Raw genomic sequence first — 23,525 nt, 5'->3', positions numbered from 1 at the left:
GTGAACCCACTAAACCCAACAAATCTAGATACGGGTCTGAAATTTCTAGACCCGACAGATTTAGAACGGGTATGAATCTGTGAAAAATAAATGAGTTTGGCGGACCCGACTCATTGCCATCTCTAGTACAAAGTCCTATAAGTTGGGAGTCCTTATCATGAGTTGGGCCAACCATGATATTGGCACGTTTAATTCATTAACCCTTGACCACGGTGTTGTTTAAAACCTCTGAGAACTTATAACAATTACAACCACAAACTTTAAACACGACAACCAGGCCCAACTGTTGGAGGGAGAATTTTTTTGCCCAAACGTTCAAACTAACGGTGGTCCACAACACCAAATAATAATAATAATAATAATAATATTAATAATAATAACTTAAATTACCATGACAACAAACTAAGTAAAATTGAAAGTTCGATATACGGTTTGAAATAAGGCCTAATCTAATTCGCTACAAATACTAAAATCTAAACTTGGACTACTGGTAAGGAAATAATTTTCCAACCTCAAGGCTCAAGGTTGGGACTTGGGAGTTTGATCCTCACTTGGGGCACTTTGGGAGAGGGTTTCCCCATACCATCCCCCAAGTCTCAAAGTCTTTGCCTACAAACTCATATTGGGTTAACTTGTGAGAGGTTTAAGTTTGATAGATCAATTCATCTTACCACGGGGTTACCCAACGGGAACCAAAAAAAAAAAAAAATTGATCCTAACAAAATTTGAATTTTAAATTTCCAACCCAAATGCAAACTAATTAGAGTTTGAGTACAAATCAATCCAATAAGGATCCTTTTTACGATTTATCTGGTTTTTTAATCTATTTTATTTCGATAGAATAATTTGGCACAAACATCAAAATAAAGTGTTCAATAATAAAAGTTTTTCATATAATCCCATAAAAATTCATTAATCAACTAATAAAGTTTTTCAGTACAAACTTATAATTTATTATAATAGAAGCTTCAACAACAGACAACATAACAACATGTACAACTATATAGCAGGTTCAACTTTACAATTCAAGTTAGGGTTATAATTTTTAGGGGAAAGGAAGGGATGACAAACCATTTGGGCTTTTTTAAAAAAAAAAACAATTAAGCCCAATCAACAAATGTAAAATATATGGCCTATTAACTATTCGAATGTTTTGGATTTTTGGATCCAATCACCCTCAATCCAATCCTATCTGAAAATCCTATTTTTCATAACGATAGTTCCAATCCGAAAACTTCCATTCCTAAAACTAAGAATGAATTCTTTTCCTAGGTTTTCCTTTCCTTGTTAAAAAAGAATGAATTCTTTTCACCTTAAAAAAAAAGTTTCATGTTAATAAGTTCAAATAAGTTTTAACACCCCGACAATTCTCTATTTTTCAAAATACCTTTTCAATATAAAACTTAGAAAATTATCAATGTATTATCGCCCGTGTGATAACTTATCAGCTTATTCAAAATTTTGCAACGGAAAACAAAATAAATAAACTTTATGAATAAAACTTAGTCAAACAAATAGCCAAGTCTAAAAGTCAACCTCAAAAGTCAAAGTCAATAACAATAGTCAAAGATGAAAAGTATAAGTCAAATAAAATATATAGTGAACACAAGCTCTCCAATCCCGAATCCATGATGCATCATCTTCAAATCAATGGACGATGCATTATTGATCCCTAGAGATGGCTCAACAAATGGGTCATCACAGGATCAATAAGACATAACCATGATCAACACATACACACAAAGCACGTAATCAACAAAGCTGAGTACTACATAATAAATAAATAAATAATCCTAACATGATACTAATATATAAGAAAATAAGCAGGGATAAATAATAATAAAATAACATTGCAGACTACTTTTACTGAATTAAACTTCACAACTAATAGATTAATATATTAATTTAGATGAAATAGTCAATAGAACGAGTTGTCTAAACCAAAACTAGTCTTCAATTTAGAAGACGAAATACGGACGCGACTTCGTATTCCCCTGGCCTACTATATCGAGGAACCTTTAAAAAAAAATTAGGACACGGTAATCAATCTGGTCCCAATTCAAGAAAAGCTATGGGCTACCACTATGTACTCCAACCCGTACTTTTCCAACACTTCAAACGTGCACAAGTTTAAAGCTATTGTTATTCATGTTCCACTTTATATGATTAATAATTTATATTCACTTGTTATGACTCACAAGTAGGACAAATGATATAATCATCAAACAATCATAAAATCCATTTTTATATTAAGATTAGATAAGGTGATCAATAACTTACAACACAAGATTAATTCCAACTTTTAATCCATAATCTTCCTTTATTCGTTGAACCAAGTCAATAACTAACCAACCTTTCATAGGTACAATAATCCACTCACCAAATAAGGCACTCGTTCCTCCTAAAGTAATTAAATAATCCAAAGGAAACAACATGATTCAATCATGATCCAAACCAGTATAGATATTAATCCCTCATGTGAATTAATAAAAGTAAAGTTCCCAATCACGTATGCTTGCATCAAAATTCCATACAAATATATATAAATATCATAACCAACATGATTCATACAAAGGCATAAAACATCCAAATCCAATTTAATACAAATCACATATGAACTAGAAATAGTTCCACATACATGTTACTACATAATTCTCATCCTTAGGACATGATACTAATCTAATCACACATAGGTATGTACGTAACATGTGCAAACAACTCGAGAGACCACTTTCATAACCATAAAAGTCGCCTAAAGAAAAATATCCACCTAAAAATAACCAATAATATATGATCCCCAATAAATACTTTATAAATTTCAAGCAATAATAAATTACTTTAAATCCTTCTTAAAAGTGTTTATAAACCTTTTCCATCTTTAGAACTTAATTAGTAAAACCTCATAGTATAATACTACTACACTAGTTGTTCAAAATCCTAAAAAGCTTATATTTAAATCATAAAAAACTCCATCATCAATATCCTTTTTAAATTTTCAGCAACATATAATATAATAAAACTCTTTTTAAGCATACTTAAACATACTTAAAATCATAAGAATACTCAATTTCATAAACTTTAATATACTACTATGATTTTTCAACTCATAAAATCCTAAAAATCCATACTTTGATAAGTAAATTTCCAATTCAAGCATAATTAGTAAATTCGAAATTTAATTACTTCATTAAATAGAAATATAATCTTATATTTATAATTAAATCACCAAACTACAACTTTTAAACATAAACATATTAAAACAAACCCTTAAAAATAAAATATTTGCATTAAAATAGAACTTATGAGTAGGAAGAAATAACCAACAAAGAAGAGGAGGAAAGGGACGCCAGAGAGGCAGAGAGGCAGAGATGATGGCCGACTGGCTGCTGCAAGTGGTGGTCTGATCGCACGAAGGAAGAGGAGGATCGAAGGAAGAGAGAGGAAGAAAAAAAGAAAAGAGATAGAGGAAACAAGACGAGGGCCGAAAAATATGAGGGAGAAGGAGGAAAGAGAAAATAGTGTGTGTGGAAATTTTGGGGTTAAGGGGGTTTATATAGTTTTCTCCTTTTAGGTTAGAAAAATATGATTGGGCCAAAACTAATATTTGATGATTAATAATGATTCGAGTGACATGAGTTCCTCATTATACCCAATTTAAAAATCCTTTTCACAAGCCAAAAAGTGTTTTAAGCTTTTCAAATATATTTCAAAGTATGACTAAATAAAATGTTTGACTTATTTAAATCATTAAAAATAATTCATTTACCTTTCAAATAGTCAACCTTTGAAGAAATAAATTGTTTGAACACTAAATATACTTAATTATATATAAATATACACTAAAAATATATTCATAAAATTCATAAATTTACGGAGACTTACATAAACTGTTACAATAAGTTTATGAAAGATAATAAGGTTAATATGTATAGTTGTTCAAATAAGAATTTATTTAAACTTCTAATTACTTATACAAAATCTAAAGATTGATAATACACAAACTTGCACTAGGGAAAGAAAGCTGTAAATTTAACTCAACCAACACACACATATGTAGCTTAACAAATACAATCTTGTTTCTGTACTACAAATTAAGGCAATGGATTAGAAAAAAAAGTAAGTAAGCCTATAAAAAGAATAAAAATCTAAGATTTAACATCAATATCCTCTGAGCTTAGAATTACTAGAAACACCAAAAGCATTTCTTAAACCCCTAATAAACCTCTGCCCAAAATTCTTCTTGACAACTTTGGACGAACTTTGACCATTAGTATCTTCCAAACACGAAGATGAACCAATCTTGATATCACAAAAATCAATACTATTATTACTACTAACACTCCCTCCAAACCTCAAAAAACTTGAAGAAACAGAACCTCTTTCTCCTCTGATCACCTTATTCTGATTATTAGCGTTACTAAAACGGCAACTAGAAGACATCCTTTGATCATGGTCTAACAAAATACTTGATGATCCCATTTGTTGTTTATCTCTCTCTGACTCCAAAAGAAGTTTCTTCATGCCAGTAAGTTCTTTCTCTAGGGAATTGATCCTAGAACAAGTGGTGTCGATGGCAGCTCGCAGCTGCGTCACCTGGCGGAGGGCTGCGTCGCGCTCGAGGATCGCCCCCAGGGTGGCTGGGGAGTCTGATTGAGAGGCGAAGTTGTGGCGGGGGACGGTGGTGGTGGTGGTGGAGGTGTTAAGGACGGAAAATAGAGAGCGGTGTGTGTTGAGCTGTTCAATGAGCATGGCTTGTACGATGAATCTTAGAGGCATACGAGGGTTTTGTACGGCGTGCATTAGAAGGGAAGCTGATAGAATGCTGCAGTCTATGCAGCTTGTGATCTGTGTTTTCTCATCTTCTGACATTTTCCCATTGTATACCTGTATATACATAATACATTAGATAAGATATTCATCAACATGTGATTATTAGTATTTACATGCATGTACGCCAACTAATAGCATGCAAGCCAAATTGCCAACTAATAATCCAGTTAGGAACAAATAAAAGGAGTGTATTCTCAATCATCACTCCATATTTGTATTTGTACTCGTTATCAGTTAGTAGTTAAATTTGTAAATTAGGCTCCGATCCATTTGGTAGGGCATAAAATATTTTCAGTGTAAAATGATTTTCATGGAAAATAATTTACAATGAAAAACACAATTCCAAAATTAGTTTTCCGTTGTTTGATTCGATGTAAGAAAAATGATGAAATGAAAGAAAAATGAAAGGGAAAGTAAGGAGGTAGTGAGAGCCTGAGAGGAGTGTACAAGGGAGATAAGGAAAATAGTTTTCCCTTCATGTTGAAAGGAAAATGGTTTTCCATCATTAGAAGAGTAATTTTAATTTACCCCAAGGGAAAATGGTTTTACACTCTTTTGCCAACCAAATAATGTAAAACTGAAAATAGAGGAAAACAGTTTTCTGGAAAAATGTTTTACGCCCTATCAAACAGAGTCTTAAAGTCTTACAGAAGTGATATAGTAATTAAAACTCAAATTTAATTCACTTTTATATATGAAGGCTTAGGTGATGCCGTACTTTAATATTGTTCAAAATGATGCATAGATGAATATACAATTATACTTTGATTGTTATACTTCTTTGTATCGAATACTCGTTACACTTTCAAAATTCCACTATTTATCTATAAGGCTTGAGTGCTTGACCATGCATTATTTATTATTAGATAAAATCAAATGTTACTGTATGGGTATGACCCAAGTTTGCTAGCGGACATTACTCGTTGGCCGGGAACAAACCAAGATGACGTGGGCTCACAAAAGGGGAGACAACATTTTTTACCTTCGGGTCGAGACTGCCGTCACGGTCACAGAAAATGACAAAGCAAAGGGAATCTTTCCTCTGACAGATTAATCACAACAGTACAAGTGTCACAAGATTACACGCCCTGTCAGGTGAATAGTACGCCTATAAATAGTCATCCAGTACTATTCCTGCAGGTACATTCTCTCATACTAAAAATAGCCTATCTCTCTCTAGAATTCTCTTAAGCATTTAGCTGACTTGAGCGTCGGAGGGGGTTTCCTCGAAACACCCCCGAGGGTAGCTCACATTTGTCATTGTTGCAGATCCCTCACGGACATCCATCTCATGTCGGACAACTCTCAAAGGGTCCGACACCGTTTTCGATACCGAAACAGTTACGTTATAATGTAATATATTATTGGATTCGTCTCAATGTATATAATCGTTATAAATATTATAATATAAATTTACATACTATTTTAATATTGACCCTAACATATTAGTACATGTTTTTTAGTAATACAAAGTTAAATATACATCAAGTCATCAACCGATCAACGTTATGATTGGTAGAATATAAAGTGATAATAATACAGAGAGATCATATTAATCATATAATTGAAGTTACCACTCGTGACATTCTGCAACCATTGTCGAAGAAACTGTTAAGCCAACTCATAGCTACTACTATATTCTCAAGCATCCTTAATAAATGCTAATAGTACTTGCTAAAATGCTAGGTCTAGGACGACACTTTCAAATTTTGCAATGCGAGCCAAGTCATCACATTTCACAACACATTATTTACAGATGGATTGTGAGATCTAGTCGAATAAAAAAGAATGGAAGAATTATGTTGGGGGAGGTATCAATAAAAAAATTGAGTTGATGATCTGATGAGCTTTTTAAAATTATGATACACCATATAAATGATTGTAGTCTCTAATTCCTATGCGAGTTTTTCTTACTTTCTATAGTACTAATATCATAAAGTATGGATTAACCGATAACTTTACTCAAAATACTAAAGCTCTTTTCTTTTAGACTAAACTTGTTTGAATTGAACTGGATTGAACTAAAATAATAATAATTTAACATAATAATAATATTAATTAATATTAGTAATTTTGATAAATAATAATAATTAAACATAATAATTATATATAATATTAAAATAATAATAATAATAATAATAATAATAAATAATATAATAATAAGTAAATAATATAATAATTATATAATAATAATAAATAGCATAATAATAATTTATATAATAATAAATTATAATTATTATATAATGTAATAATAATTATTAATAATAATAATCAATAGTAACAACATTAACTAATGATAATAATAATTAATAATAATTATTAATAATGATAATAATAAAACAATTATAAAAAAATAATGGAAAAAATTTAAAAAGTATTGTTATTGTAATTTATTAGTCGTAATATTAAAAATAAATCTAATAATTAAAACATTAGACAAGACTGAACTAAAGTAAAACGAACTGAACTGAAATGAATTGAACTGAAAATAAATCCAAAAGAGTAGGGCCTAAATGCATTTTCATGTTATCAAAGTCGAGTTTTATCAATTTTGATCATATTTTTTGCTAATATATAACAAAAAGACTATCACGTAGAAGCATCTTATTAATATAGCCCAAACATGTATATTTAAAATATTATTAGAAATTTCATTAATAAGTACTTCATAATCTTATTAATTGTCAAAAATGTGTTTTAAAGACTCAGTATAAGATAAAAATCACACGTATTTTATATTTGAAAGGAAGAAAAATAGTTAATTTGCGAAAGTTTAAATCTTTCACCACAAGATTTTAAATGTGTAGAGGAAAAGAAAAAGAAGAGAGTAAATAGCAACTTAAGTTGTACCATTGCTAAGTTGGCCTAATGGTTCGTGGTTTATTGATTATTGACCCCCCTATGAAAATTGTCTGGCTTCTACTCTAAATACAAAAAACATATTTCCTCCGTTCCATAATAAGTGAAACACTTACTATTTTAGAACGTTTCAAAATAAGTGAAACATACCTTAAATGGATAAAAGAAAGTGACAAAATGACAAGAGTGTCCATCACAAACTTGTGTGGTTTGCCTTTCTCTCTCCTACTTTTGATGATAAAAAGGGTATTTTATGACTTTTTGGCTTTTGAAAGTGATGTTTATTAAATCTTGTGCACAATCCCTATGTTTCACTTATTATGGAACGGAGGAAGTATGAATTTTGTTAAGACATATAGGCTTCTCTTATTATAAAAGACATAAAATTTTGTTGAGATATCTTAACCTAATGCTCATTTGTAGTGGTGTCAATTCAGTTAACCAGTTCAGTTCTGGTTCAAACCAAACAGTTCAGTTGACTTCAGTTCAGTTAATTCAGTTTATTTTTTCAAGCTTAATTGATTCAGTTTAAACTTTTTCGGTTTCAGTTTCAATCCATACAGTTAATTCAATTTTCAGTTAAGTTCAGTTCAGTTAACAGTTGTCTTTTGGTTTGACCCATACAGTTTTGGTTTAAACTGTTGACTTTTTACCGATTACTATCAGTTAAAAAGTTATTTTCAGTTCGATTCAGTTTTTTCGGTTTCTTAAGGAAACCTTCATTGACTCGAGTGAAAGTTATTATCGGTTATGCCGTGTACATCTTTTCTCTTCGGGTCTCTCTTCGGGTCAAGCCGTTATTCACTGCAAGAAATTCCAACTCAGTTGGACTTTTATCACATAGGTTAAACTTGTCGAACATAACGATAGCACCAAGAGACGTATCTATATTTGTCTACGAAAGGGCATCTTGAAGTTGTCATATTTTCTGTAAAATTATTTTATTAAAGGTTCAACATTTGGCTGATATTGAAAAATTCAATTTCAAATTCTTCATTATTCTATAGTTTTTCAATGTGTAGCCATCACTGATTAATTGGTAAGGGCGTGGTTGTGGTCGAAGATTAAGATGATGATTGATAATGATGAATTAGTTTATAAAGAAGTTAATGTAAGTGGTTAATCATTATGTCTTCCAATGTATAATGAAATTTGAAACACAAAACATATACTTAAATAATCCAAGTATTTATTAGTGTACATGATAGCCAATGGTATTTTAACATCTATAATGAATGTGCCAATGGTAGCCGCTAAGTTAATGTAAGATAACAATACGATATTTGAGTTAATCGTCTTTATGTTAAATGTATTTTGAAACATAAAACATATGATTGAACTAATGTGTAGTTATTGGGTTAGATGGACGATGTATAAATATAAGTCATTAAGTTTATTGAACATAACTATATTCTATTTAACCTGGTCATATTTAGTTTCAACTAATTTTGAAATTAAAAATATCTAATTGAAAGTAGAATAAGTTTTTGTCATATGAGATTAATGAGCAGACCTATATAAGTCGAAACTAATTCAAGATAACAATCATTATTTAAGTTTAATAGTCCGTAAGTTAAATTCATTTCATAACTAAACATCTAATTCATTTGATGCAAGTTGTCTTCTTCATTATAGAATGTCTTAATGTATAGAATGTCTAGTCATTGATCATTTCCATGTTGATTATACTTATGTTAGTGATACTAAATGTAATTATGTATAATAACTTTGTAATGTTACTATGTAATCTTATGTTTTCTATAGTTTTCCAACAATGTATATGTTGACTTATAACTATTAATGATGAATTGATGATTGATGTTGATCAAGGTGATGATGATTTATAATGGTGAATTATCATAATTAGCGATGATGATGATGATGAAAGTCGATAAACACAAGCTAATACGAGTTATAATTTGACAAAAATCAGTGTAGGTGGGTGATCATTAGGCTAAACTAAATTAGTATATTGTGTAGATCGATATACTGCATTTCGAGTATATCTTAATGTATAGAATAGTGTATAGATCAAAGTATTGAATCTCGAATATAAATTAGGAAAGATTTTTTTAAAAAGTAAAATTGTTAAATTTAAGTATAATCTCATCCCTAAATCAAATTCATAGATATATGAAATCCAACAAAGAAACCATCACTTCATCTAGACCATCGATCAAATAAAATCTATGGCTATACTACACTAACATAACCACACATGGATCGCCAATCTGAGCCGTCTGATATAACCCAAATCAACGATCTCTTTTTCCTGTATATAAATCCTATTCTCTTTCCTCACCTCATTCCCTTTTCTGAACCCTAATTAGTTCCGCCTCTTCTGTAGCTTTCTCTTTATTTTTCTCTCACCCGGAATCCTGGATCTCTTTCTCTCTGTTTTTCTTACTTCATTTTTTTGTGTTTGGTTAATTTAACGATTTAATTGGCAAACTTTGAACTTTTAGGGGTTGAAGATGAAGCGGTGAAAACAAAGGCTTGACAAGGGTTAAGGACGAGACTTCAAAAACTGAAAATGACGCTTCAAGTTATGTATTTCCCACTTTCCTCTGTTTTTTATGGGAATATGTGTCATTTTTGGGGTTTCAATTTTAGTTTGTTGGATTTATAATGTGTAATTTTTCATATGGATTATGACTGTGTTTATCTGAATTAGTCTTCATGTTTGATTTATCCTTGTTCATTTGGATTATGTTTGAATTATTAATTTTAGAATATTTCGATTTACATTTTTTCGAAGTTAGCATTTGTTCGCTTTTTCGTTGATTTTGAATGCTTGAATTATGTTTTTATTTTCGTTTTCTTTCATGAAGTTTTCTCATGCTATAGCTTCAGATCTTATTTTGATTCTTGATTTACTGTATCCAAGACCTAGAATTTGTTAGTTTTTTCGTTTATTTTTCATGTTTGAATTATACTTTAATTAATTCTATGCTTGAATCTGAGTTGGTTTAGTTGTGCATTTTTACTGGTGTTTTGTTGTTCTATTGGCCTTTTGTTGTTATAGGCTCGTGGATGAGTTGTAAGGTTTGGCTTTAATCCGTGTATATTATATTACTAGTTTATTTAAATTGTTTAAACTCAATGGAAGCATGTGGTTCAGGAGTTCTTGGTATTATTAGGTAATTCTTGCTTTGATTTTTTTTTTAATTTAATGTTTTATATTTTAGAACGATCACTGAACCAATTAAGGATAAATTTCATGTTTTCATCCTTTTTTTTTTTATCTTATGTTATCTATGCTAACTGTTTTTTGTATTGTAGGGTGCAAAGTGGAGGCAGATATGAATTTTAGGATCTTTATATATTGTAAATTGAAGTGGAATAGGTTTTTTGTTTTTATGTTTGTTGTTTAGTTGTAATTTGTAAATTACATTGTGATATAAATAAAATTTGTATTTGGTTTTTTACATTTGATCCATGAGATTTGAATACAATTTTTTTATTCTTTGATTCTATATTTTTTTTTTAATAATAGTACAATAAACAATCCTAGAGTATTAAAGGGCTTTGATAAAGAATTTGCTATTGCAAGTAATTAATATTGTAAAAGCAAAATCGAGCGGAAGTGATCAAAAACAAAATAATCCTTAATCAAAGTGTGGTGAGTTATGGCGGAAGGAAACTATTATTAATTATGATGAATTTCATGAATTGTATTTGAAGAATCAAAACATATGATGTTTTTGATTTGTTGAAATTGGTTATATGAATTTATAAATAATCATAACTTCATAGCACATACAACTGTATAAGTGATACAATCATGTAAGCATTTCTCTTTGTTAACATACACAAAAGTCTTGTATATTATATTTTGATTATTGAAATAACATTTTTTTTAATTTTTGTCTAGTTATTATTAAGGTGTTATGTTATTGTATGTTAATAAAGTAGGTAAATTAAAAAATCACGAAATTAGGTGTTATATTATGAAACAGTTGAGTTTGAGTGTTAAAGACAATTGTATTTTATATAGTTAAAAACTGTTTTGTTCAATTTAATTCAGTTTTGTTTAAAACAGTTTTATTCAGTTTTATGCAGTTTAGTTAAAAATAGTTTGATTCAGTTCAATTAATAACAGTTTTATTCAGTTTGATTCAGTTCAGTTAAAAACAGTTTTATTCAGTTCAGTTAGAAACAGTTTGATTCAGTTTGATTCAGTTCAGTTATAAACAGTTTGATTCAGTTCAGTTAGAAACAGTTTTATTCAGTTTGATTCAGTTCAGTTAAAAACAGTTTGAAACAGTTTTCAGTTAAATTCAGTTCATTTTCAGTTCAGTTCAGTTCAGTTTAAATCGGTTTTTCGTGCAGTTAATTTCAGTTTGGTATGTTTTCGGTTGAGTTGCAGTTCAGTTTCAGTTCAGTTAATTGCAGTTTACTTTAATCTGATTGACTTACCGGTTTTAAACTTTTCAGTTATGGGTCAATTCAGTTCAGTTTATTCAGTTCAGTTGATTTACAGTTTGCGGTTTAACCATCGGTTTTCAACCAAACTGACAGCACTACTCATTTGTGCCATGTTCGATTTGATGGTTGTGGACTTGTGGTAGCCGTAGCAAAACTGTGATTCGTAGAAGTTTCTCATGTCCTCTAACCATTTTATTGTACATTGATCTCCTGTTTATGCCGTTGTACCCACTCTACTGAATAGCTTAATTCACGGGTAAGACAACAAAAAAATTGCAGAGTACTTTCACCTTCTTATTAACTTCGTCAAATCTCTTCCAACAAAAGGTCTATATTTGTATACTACATAGTATTATTAGAGGGATATAAATATCTACACCTGTTTTTTTTTTTAATCCATATGAGTCACGAAGGCAATACAAAGTACAAAGAAAGGGGAGGAGAATTCGAAAAATATCTACGTTAATATGAGCATATTGTCTTAAAATTTTGGGAATTTTCTTCTGTACCTTTTTAAAAAAGAATTTATACTTTACTTAAAAAGGGAGTTTTAGTTCATGTAATCCATGTACAATACAAAAATTAGAAATTACTTAGTATAGGTTTTTAATTCCATGACCTCAAGAATTTTTTTTCCTACCAGACCTAATAAATACTACAAAGACATGGAGGGGGGATTTGAACCGGTGACCTATTATTCACAGTACATCAATCTTAACCACTAGGCCAAGACATCATCGAACACCAGTTGAACTACATAAGTTGTACATATATGTTTTACAATTGATATTCACATGGTGTGAGTCCTAATACCCGGCAACACCATTCAAGGTTCGTTTGATTCAACTTATCTTATCTTATAAGATCTTATAAAATTTTATCCGATCTTATCTTATCTTATAAAATAGTTTATTGTGTGTGTCTAATATCTTATTTTATCTCATCCTACAAGATAGTTTCAATCATATATTAACTGTAAAAGATAACATATGAGACGAAAAAATGATGCAAAAGAAGTACTTACCAAAAAATAAAGATCAACCACTCTATACAAGAGATCATGGCTTGTTGTATATCTCCTTTGCATGGAGTCAGCAATGACTCTAAATCCCTCCGGCGAAACCGTCTTAAGGCCGTCGGCGCAACTAACAGCTCCGTCGCCTTCGGTATCGTCCAACAAAGCTTCAATACATCTACTTGTAAGAAATGTCATTTGCTCAGCCTCAGGGAGCAATGACAAACACGAATGAAAAACGTTACATGTTAATGTCCTATTAACAATAACAACTTCTTGAAAATAAGACTCCGTTAACTCATTGAGGCTTTCTTTGCCATCCATCTCAAGATATTGGGCTGTTGTGCGAAGAACCACCACGTTGGAAGGCGTTATAACGATGTGATTGTTGTAACAAAACTCAATTACTTGCTTGAATGTGTCTGCCGCAACTTTTAACGGTGGAGAAAGGGTGAATTCTGAAACTCTTGTTAAATGGCGCTTAAAGTAACTGCTTTTTGAAATCAATACGTCCTAGATAAAATTGCAAAAAACACAAGTACTTTAATTTAATTGCATGGAAAATGACTTCTCCTTAGAATTTATTGCTTAAAGTACAATAACTTTTGCCTTTTATCTTGACCCTCCATTCTCTATGATTTGTTTCAGGAGTATAGAATAATTTAAACAAGATACCCTAAAACATGCATAACTTGTTAGGATAAATTTGATCATATATATGAGACAAGAGAAAATTTTAAACTAGATTTTAATTCTTATCTTCATTCTTATCATTTTACTATCTATTAAGTTTTTTTTTATTACACCATTTCGATTTGACAATATTTATTAACCAACGTTGTTAAATGATCAGGTATCATTAAATAATAAGAAAAACCATAGTCAAGTAGGGTTTTTTTGTATTCCTTCAAATTTACAATTTTTATTATTTTTGCTTATATACAATATATAAAGATATTAACGTCTAAATAATCTCTGGAAAAAACGTTCAAATAATCGTCTTGACAAACGTGAAAATCAAAATGATGCAATAAAAAAAACCAAAGAAGTATTAATAATTATATAATAGTTGTTATGCATTTTTGTGTTTTATTTCTAGCACTTATTATCACCTCTATACAAAGCCATGTGATGAACAATTGTTACTAGCTTGTGATATGCATGGATTTAAGTATATGACCGTTTGTGAATAAAAAAAAGGCTTTTAGGTGTTGGTATTTTTTTTGGTAGCTTGGTTGGTAGGTTATTTTCATTCATTTAGTAACAAATTACCACTTGGATACTCATATGGAAATATAACTTTCTAAGGAAATTAATCATCGAAGAGTGATGACCCTACATGCACAAAAATGAATTCTTAGAGAACATAGGGGTCATAATTTTCAGAAATGTCAACAAATTATAACAGATATGGTATTGGGGACAATTTCTATATTTGTTGAGCTTTCATATTGTCAACATCAAATATTTTTTTTGATGAGATTTCATTTTTCAACATCATATATTAATACAACTAATTTTTTAGGCCCGCGTTAAGCTCGAATAATTATATCTTTCCTTTATTAATATTTTACTTTGAAGTAATAATATCAAATATCATTTGGTTTAGTGGTTAAAATATTAAGGAAAATGATATATGTAGCCCTTAGGGCTATGTATAAGAAGCTTAAAATAGAAATAAAAATTTGAATAAAGCATTTATTACCTCAAATGATGTGAAATTTTGTAATGAATTCATAAATTGTTTCCATTATAAGACATGTATTTAATGCTTATATGTAGCCCTTAATATTAATTAGTATATATGCTTGTGATCATGGGATCAAATCTTACCTAATGTATTTTCTATTTTTTTTAGTGTATGTGAATTACATGACATAATACAGCGAATTGGCCTTTTAATTAGAGGATATTCATGTTTATAAAAATTATTTTCTATTAATACTTTAATTTGGTATGATGAGATGGATTTTTATAATAAACATGAATATCTTCTCATTATAATATGATTAATTTCACAATAATGGGACGATCTCTATTGACAAAGAAGCTATAATCCGCCATTAATTGAAATCAGTTCATTAGAATCAATAATAATGTAGCATGTATAGTGGCAAAAAAGAAAGTACATGTTCAAATTCTAAAGTCAAACTTTAACTCCCAATTTCTCTATATACATTCATATCATCATAATTATATTAGTTTAAAGATCATTAAAATTATATTAGATGAAGAATTAGTGTGAAGGAGAAAGCAAACGTACAGACCTTATGTAAGTCAAAACATATGCCGCGTACTTGTATTTTTACGTCTGGTTTTCTCCCTGTGGCTTCCGTCCTTAATCAATTGAAAAAAAAAACAACTACTAATTAAATTAAAGAGTGAAAAAATAAACGCAGATTCTTGTATTAGACGGTATATATATACGGTTTAATACAATTAGATGAGTATCAGTTTCAACAAATTTATCAAAAGTTAAAGATTACAAAAAAATAAACGCAAATTCTTGTATTAGACGGACAAACGACTTCATAAAGTTAGATGAATATCAGTTTCAACAAATTTATCAAAAGTCAAATTTCATATAAAGTTACAAAAAAACATTTTAGAAGTAGAAAAATCATATATAATATTATTAACGGCTTAATACAATTAGATGAGTATCAGTTTCAACAAATTTATCAAAAGTCAAGTTTTATATAAATTTTTTTTTTTAAAAAACTCCTAAATTAAAGAGTGTAAAAATAACCGCAAATTCTTGTATCAGACGGGCAAACGACTTCATAAAGTTAGATGAGTATCAGTTTCAACAAATTTATCAAAAGTCAAATTTCATATAAAGTTACAAAAAACACTTTAGAAGTAGAAAAATCACATATGATATTATTTAAAAAGTTCGAAAAAATAGTGATCTAGTCAGGTCAGACAGTCTGATAAGAGACGAGTTAAAAATATTGGAAAATACAAAGACACAAAGCATGTCAATAGAATTGCTATAAGAAAACAGAAAACGTACCAAGCATCAACACCAGACTGAAGAGGGGAAGAAGGAGAAGATAAAGGAAAAGAGAGAGGAGGAGAGGAGAGAGATTGTTCATCATCATCTTCATCATCTTCATGTTCATCTTCATCTTCAAAAATTGTCTCTGCAACTCCTAAATTTCTCCAACCCACTTTCATGTTTTCTTCAACTTTTGTTTCATTAGACTCAGACATAGATAAAGGATACAGATTAATTAAATTAAAAACAGTAGAGAAAAATGAAAAAAAAGGAGTGAAAAAACAGATTATTATTATTTTTCACAGGGGAAAAACTTGAATTTGTTCTTGCATGATGAATGGTCTGATCTGGGCCTTATAATAATTGAGTTTGCAGTAAATAGTGCAGAAATTTTGAGTAGGGTGATAAATAATTTGCCAGTTATATATAGAATTTGGTTGCAAATGGCATTTATTATCATATCTCTTTCTGCTTGTGAGAGTATTTAATGCAAAGAACGACTTTTTATTGGTATTGAGATTTTTAAAAATATAAAATGTTTAGAATATGTTATTTTTGTAGGGATCATATGACACGAAATTTCTATTAGTTTGGTAGTTTCAGACTTGTTTGGTGAGAAGAAATGCTAAAAACCAAAATTGTTTGGAGAGAGAATCATGGAAAGTAAGGTGAGACGTTATTGATAATAATTTTAGTATTGAATTTTAATTTGTAGGGTAGTGTTATTTATTATTTGAATCTCTTTTAATTTAATTGTTTATCATAAATTTTGTTGTTCCTTTTATATTAAAAATGGAGAATTGTATAGGATTGCATGTTTATAATAAGCTAGTACTGGGATTATGTGAATATTTAGTACTCTCTCCGTTTCCTAAAGATCTTCTTCCTTATTATTATTATTACAGTAAAAAAACTAATATGAACCCGGTGCACACTAATTAGTGTGTACCCGATCCATATCACGTGAGTTTATGATAGTGTATATTGATATGATATAGTGTATTAAAATGATATAGTGTATGTTAAAATGATATAGTGTATGTTACAGTGATATAGTGTATGTTAAAGTGATATAGTGAATGTTATAATGATATAGTGTATGTTAAAATGATATAGTGTATGTATGTTAAAGTGATATAGTGTATGTTAAAGTGATATAGTGTGTGTTAAAATAATATAGTGTATGTTACAATGATATAGTGTATGTTAAAGTGATATAGTGTGTGTTAAAATGATATAGTGTATATTAAAATGATATAGTGTATATTAAAATGATATAGTGTATGTTACAGTGATATAGTGTATGTTAAAGTGATATAGTGTATGTTAAAATGATATAGTGTATGTTAAAGTGATATAGTGTATGTTAGTATTGTTTAACGGGTCACGTGCCTGGGCCTGGTCCACACTATTTTTAATGTGAACCGGGTCCACGTAAGTCGGATTGTTATTACAGATACCAATGAGAATTAATTTGTGTGGGATGTGGGATGGATAAAGTATAGAGATAAAGGGGTTAAGATAAATAAACAAATAAAAAGGGGGTTAAAGTAGGAAAAAAAGGAACTAAAATTGAATTGATAATGTAATCATGGAGAGAATATTTATAGTACACCTGGGTGTACCATGCTCATGGTACACCCAAAACTATTTTCTCCAAATGAGCAAAATGAGCATAATGAGCAATTGAGCAAATGAGTGTCTACTCATTTAAGAAATGAGTAACCTTGAATGAGCATAAATTATGTACATGAGCATTGCTCCACACCACCACCACCATGAACAAACTACTTTAATTCTCTCTTCTCCTCCCACATCAATTATAATCCGCCATTAACAAATACCTCAACAATGGTGGTTGATTCTCTCTCCTCCACTTCATAAGTCTTCACTCCGAACAACCAACAAAATAAATTGAAGAAAACGAGCAAAACAACAACAAACAAAACAAATGAGCAAAATGCAAAGTACTCGTATATGGGAATTGAAGTTTTACTTTCCAAGTTTTGATTTCGTGATTCCGGCGAGAAAGAAATGAGCAAGAAAGATGAGCGAATCTCCGGTGGAAATTTGCTTCGCCAGCGTTGAATTTCGCAAAGCAAATGATGTTCTCCTCGGCAAAATGAGCGAGCAAATACAGTAGGATTCCAAAAGATGAAGGAAGATCCGTCAAAAATGGCGTCGGAATTGGCTTATCAAGATATCGGGGTTGGACTTGTCAATCTTCGGTGCACACTAGGTTTATACAAGTTTTTTTATTAACCAATATGTACAACAAAATCCAAAGGCCAAAAAAAAAAATCGGACAACAAAGGACTGTAATATGTTAGTTTTGCGGATGTTATTTTACTATTTAGAAAGTGTTTCATAATATCATGCCAACGTACACCAATAAAATGACAAACCTCCTTTTTTTGTCTCTTTTAAATTTTTTGGTTGAAGGAAGGTAGGAGGTGGTTCTCAAACGTCATAGTATATGGGGTGTGGGGATAATCATAAGATATGGTGGATTGGTGGTTTAAAGGAATCTAAAGTAGTAATATGTGTGTTATTAATGAATTTGATTGGATTTGCTTCATTAAATATGTATGAGGAGATGTATGCTTTGCTAGGTAGAGGTGATAAACGGGTCATACAGAATGGGTTAAAGCGGGTGAGGTCATAATCGGGACAATTTTGTGTTTGTATTACGTTTGGATTGGGTACGAGTTTGCTTGATTTTGTGTCCAATCGGGTCAATGAGATTTCGAGTCATGCCGATTCAGATGGGGATAAGACATCCCTGGTATAAAAAATAATGGCAAAACAACCCATAATAAAACTGCTATAGATAATTGGAATTATTATTGTAGATAGTTCTTATTCTATTGCTTGGTTACATGGACAATCATGACATATCTATTACTAGCTTTTTTATATACGCAATACGTGCGTTAATTTCAAAAATTGTTATTCTATTACGTACTCTATCCCTACTATAGTTATGATCACACTTTAAATGTGAAAGATTAATAGTTATATGACTTTAGATATATTAATTCACTAATGTAAAAAACTAACAAATGTTGTGAGTGATTTTTAATATTAATTTTTTGTTTGTGAATTCTGAACAAAAATAATAGACATAATGAGTCAGTTTAACTGAATAATAGAGTATCAGAAGTAGTGAGTGTTCAGGTGGACGTCATGTACCGTCTTCTCTTATAATGAAAAGGTCAAGATATTTTGTCTGTTTAATTCTTTGATTGAACTATTCGAGGCATATATCATTTTTAACTTGTTTAGAAATGCAAGTTGAAATGAAAAATGATTCATACATTGTTTCCTGGTGTAATTATTTTTTTATTCCATTAGATTATTAAGGGTAATTTAGTATTTTGAAAGAAGGCTTCAAATCTATTGAAGTCAAAAATATGTCTAGATACTTCTTCTATGTCTATGGATAAAAAATATATCTAACTGATAGAGAGGAAGCACCGTAAAAATCAATTGATAATGTTTTGGGCCAATATATTAAGAAAAGAATAAGAACCGCTTATATATGTATATATAAGATAAATAAAAGGGTATACAAATTTAAACCCAATTCAAATGTTTGTTACTTTGTACATAGCCAAAGCATCCAAAATTTAATTCATAATATTTTAAGTAATGATTATAATTACCAAAAATTTGAACATAGCAAGATCCATCTAATAACAATCCAATATTACTAGAATAAAAAAAATCGACTTACATACATTTAATCCCTCAATTTCCTAATTTTTTGGGATTTAACTTTATATCCTTTGAGCGAAAATGCAGCCCAAAAGACTAATTGATAAGAAACAAAAGCTTATAATTTGAGTATTTGACTCAGAGCTTAACCTTCAAATGCATGGGAAATTAAAATTTCTAGAAAGTAAATATATGTGTTATTGTTTGGTTGGCAAAAACATGGGAAGTAGAACTTCTTAGGAAGTTCTATTTCCTACAAAATGAAGGAAATAACTTACTTAGGTTCCCCTAGGTAAGTGGAACATCCCATGGGAAATAGAATTTTCCATGTTCAACCAAACAAAAAAATGTACTTCATAGGAAATAAAAATTCATGAACAATTCAAATTTATATATTATACTTCCCGATTTCAACTAAATGAACCCTCAAACTATAGATGGCCAACAGTGCGGGCCAATCCAGCCCAGCCCGCCTCGTGGGCCTCATGGGTTAGGCTTGTAAAAAGTCTGGTCCAGCCCAACTCGAACCGTGAAATTGGTGGTGGGTCGTGGGCCAGATTTCTTGAGCCCAGCCCACTAAAGCTCGGACCACAAAACCGGTTCAGCCCGGCACATGAACCGAACCAGCTCAGTCCAAGTAAATATTGAACCAAATTGTGAATATATGAATCAAATTTCATATATTCAATCAAATTTCATATATTCAATCAAATTTTAAAATAATGAAATTATTCATTAATATTAATATTGTATATATTTTAATCATTTTAACCATTTTATGTAACAATAATGAGTAATTTTTTTAAAAAAGCTCATGCTGCCCTCCAACCCGGCCCAGGCCCCTAGACCGGCAAACTGACAAAACCGTTTCTCAAACCGTGAAAATCGATAACAGACCGGTGTGGGCCAAAATTTTTCAACCTGCGGACCAGCCCGCCCAACCCCTGAATTTTGCGGTCCGGTCGTGAGCCGTGAAATCTTAGCCCAACTCACGGTCCGGGGCCTGCGCAGTATGCACCAGTGGCCATCACTACCTCAAACAATGGACATAAACAACTAGCAATCCACATTATGATAACTTCCACTCTTGCTCCAAACGAAAGAAAAGAAAAACCCCAGTATACTATCCTCCAAACACCCTATGGCCCAAATACCAATTCCTCTTAACCAAAAAAAAAAAAACACCCAACACGATTCACAGCCCATGAGAGCTCAACAAAACCCTCAACATTTCCGCGGAAACCCCAATATAAACCAACCCTAACCCTAATATCTTCCCTTCACCCTCTTCTTCTTCCTCTTGCCGTCATTTCCTCTGAAAAACCCTTAATCTTCAAGAGAGAGAAAATGAAGTACAACCCCAGAGTTTCCTCCTCCCGCCGAAAATGCAGAAAAGCTCATTTCACGGCACCTTCAAGTCTCCGCCGTGTGATTATGAGTTCACCACTCTCCGGCGATCTCCGCACGAAATACAACGTTCGTTCTATGCCAATCCGCAAAGATGACGAAGTGCAAGTTGCTCGCGGTACTTTCAAAGGTCGCGAAGGGAAGGTTGTGCAAGTTTACCGGAAGAAATGGGTGATTCATATCGAGAGAATCACACGGGAGAAGGTGAATGGATCGACTGTGAATGTTGGAATTCATCCATCCAAGGTTGTCATCACCAAACTGAGGCTTGATAAGGATAGGAAGAGTTTGTTGGATAGGAAGGCGAAGGGAAGAGCTGCTGCAGACAAGGAGAAGGGTACTAAGTTTACTTCTGAAGATATCATGCAAAACGTCGATTAACTTTTTGTAATCTGAGGTAATCTAGAAATCTTCAGGGATTGAGTGATTTCTGGGTTTTATGTTTTTTGTTTTATGTGTTTTTTTTTGGAGTATGAATCGGAATTAGTATTGTTATCAGAAGAATACATTGGATCTTGTTTTTATGGATGGTTGATTAAAGTTAGGGTTTTTGTTGGACTACTTTAAGTTATGCGATATATTTCGGCAATTTTATTTTTTTTTGCGTATATTGTTATTATAATTATTATTTGTTGTTGCAATTGTTTAATGGGGTGTGATTTTTCCCTGATTTGATGGTTGTTAATTAGGTTAAGTGCTGATTTCATGTGTTGTTTTGTTTTGTGTTTCTGAGATGAAGGATTTTGATTTGAAATGTAGGGTAAATGTTTTGTTTAGCAAGGTTTTGATACTATTGTGCTTGTTAAATAGTACTATAAATCATAGAAAGGAAGTTATAGGGTGTGGACGTTTGTGTTTTGGTTGAATTTCGTATGGACTTGCGAAGTTTTTTGGAAGAAAGTGTCAATCTATGATAATCGTAAAATGTAAGTGAATTTTTTTGTGTATGTATAGCTAGAGAATAGATGGTTATATGTAGTTCTTTGGAAAAAAATGTTTTTGAACAATGTGAAAATTGCATTTCAAAGTTGTTTTCAAATGGTTAGTATGTCGTTTGAAGGTGTTTCTTTTCAGAAGTCAGGACTAGTTATATGTATGCACATTGACATATGAAGATTTTCTTTGTGGTGAGTTTAGCTGCTTGGAAAAGTAGACAGCAAATATGACCAGTGATTCCGGGTTGTGTCATTTCATTGCCCGCCTCTCTTTTGTTGCATCTGCATCGTGGTGATCTTGGCGATAATCTTTTTAGGTTTTTAAAAGACTGCATATATAGTCTACAAGTTTTAAGCTTGGTCACACTTGCACATTATGTCGAGTTTCATTTTAGTAGCAGAAAAACTTGTTGGGGTTTAGGATCGGAAAGATTTTGGAAACAGGGTAAACCTCGTGTTCTAGCCAGTGTTGGGATTTATATTTTATCTGAGGCTTCTGTGTTTTGTAGAGTTTCAGAATGTGGATGTGATGCTGATCTTCACCTGTTGTTTCTCTGGTTTAAAAGTAGATGTGCTTCTTTATGCCATGGTGGTTTGTTGGCGTAGTTATGGTTCATGTTCAATCTAGTTTAGAGCTTGAACTTTGCATTATGTACACCCAACATAGTTTGGACTGGATGTGAGGGTGTTCTTATGGTTAACGTCTGATCTAGTTTAGATCTCGAACTTCCCACATTGTAGGCCTGTTCTAGTTTGGACTGGATGAAGTTTTAACACTTCTTTTTCCAATATTCATTTGATTTGTGATTAGTATTTAAACCATTGGAAGGCCTACATCGCTTTTCGGGTATTTTTAGTTTGTTATGGACTTGCCATTCGAGGGGTAAAATTTCGTAATTTGATTTCAGGCATTGTATGTTTGATAAACTCTCTTAACATGATGATCATTATAATATCTCTGAACAAATGAATGTTTTAGTTCTGTTTGTTGAAATATTCTTGGAAAAGATGATAGTTGTTTTGACACTTTGTATGTTATTAGCGATATGTTTTTTTTTTCCTCGAATTTTATTTTTGAATCTCAATTCTAGATATTTTGAGTATTGTATTGCAACCTTGTAATTTGATGTCATGATAATTATGATAATCATGCTCACCAGTCACAAACTCACAATAAAATAAGTTTTTCATCAAAAGAGTTCTAGGTGAAAATTATTTTCCTATAAAAAAGAACAAAAAACACATTTTCTTTCTTCTCCTCTTATCCATCTTTTTCCTTTCTCTTCTGTTTTTCTCTTTTACACAACTTTTTTTTAGATAGAACCAAACAAAG

General features: G+C 31.0%; 2 protein-coding genes across 2 annotated transcripts; one reads left to right on the top strand and one right to left on the bottom strand.

Moving 5' to 3' along the window:
- Positions 1 to 3,932: 3,932 nt before the first annotated feature.
- On the bottom strand, positions 3,933 to 16,835 carry LOC104894953 (BTB/POZ domain-containing protein At3g49900). The gene is made up of 4 exons (XM_010681333.4): positions 16,149 to 16,835; positions 15,400 to 15,469; positions 13,142 to 13,645; positions 3,933 to 4,884 (listed from the first exon to the last, which is right to left on the bottom strand). Exons 1-4 carry the CDS (start codon positions 16,346 to 16,348, stop codon positions 4,159 to 4,161), a joined length of 1,500 nt encoding a protein of 499 aa, XP_010679635.2. The 5' UTR covers positions 16,349 to 16,835; the 3' UTR covers positions 3,933 to 4,158.
- Positions 16,836 to 21,094: 4,259 nt separating this feature from the next.
- Positions 21,095 to 21,801, top strand: LOC104894952 (60S ribosomal protein L26-1). The gene has a single exon (XM_010681332.3). It carries the CDS (start codon positions 21,198 to 21,200, stop codon positions 21,636 to 21,638), a length of 441 nt encoding a protein of 146 aa, XP_010679634.2. The 5' UTR covers positions 21,095 to 21,197; the 3' UTR covers positions 21,639 to 21,801.
- The last annotated feature ends 1,724 nt before the right edge of the window (positions 21,802 to 23,525 follow it).

The sequence above is a fragment of the Beta vulgaris genome, chromosome 6, assembly GCF_026745355.1.
Source record: "Beta vulgaris subsp. vulgaris cultivar EL10 chromosome 6, EL10.2, whole genome shotgun sequence".
NCBI lineage: Eukaryota > Viridiplantae > Streptophyta > Magnoliopsida > Caryophyllales > Amaranthaceae > Beta > Beta vulgaris.
This window is presented reverse-complemented; position numbering and strand designations above follow the sequence as displayed.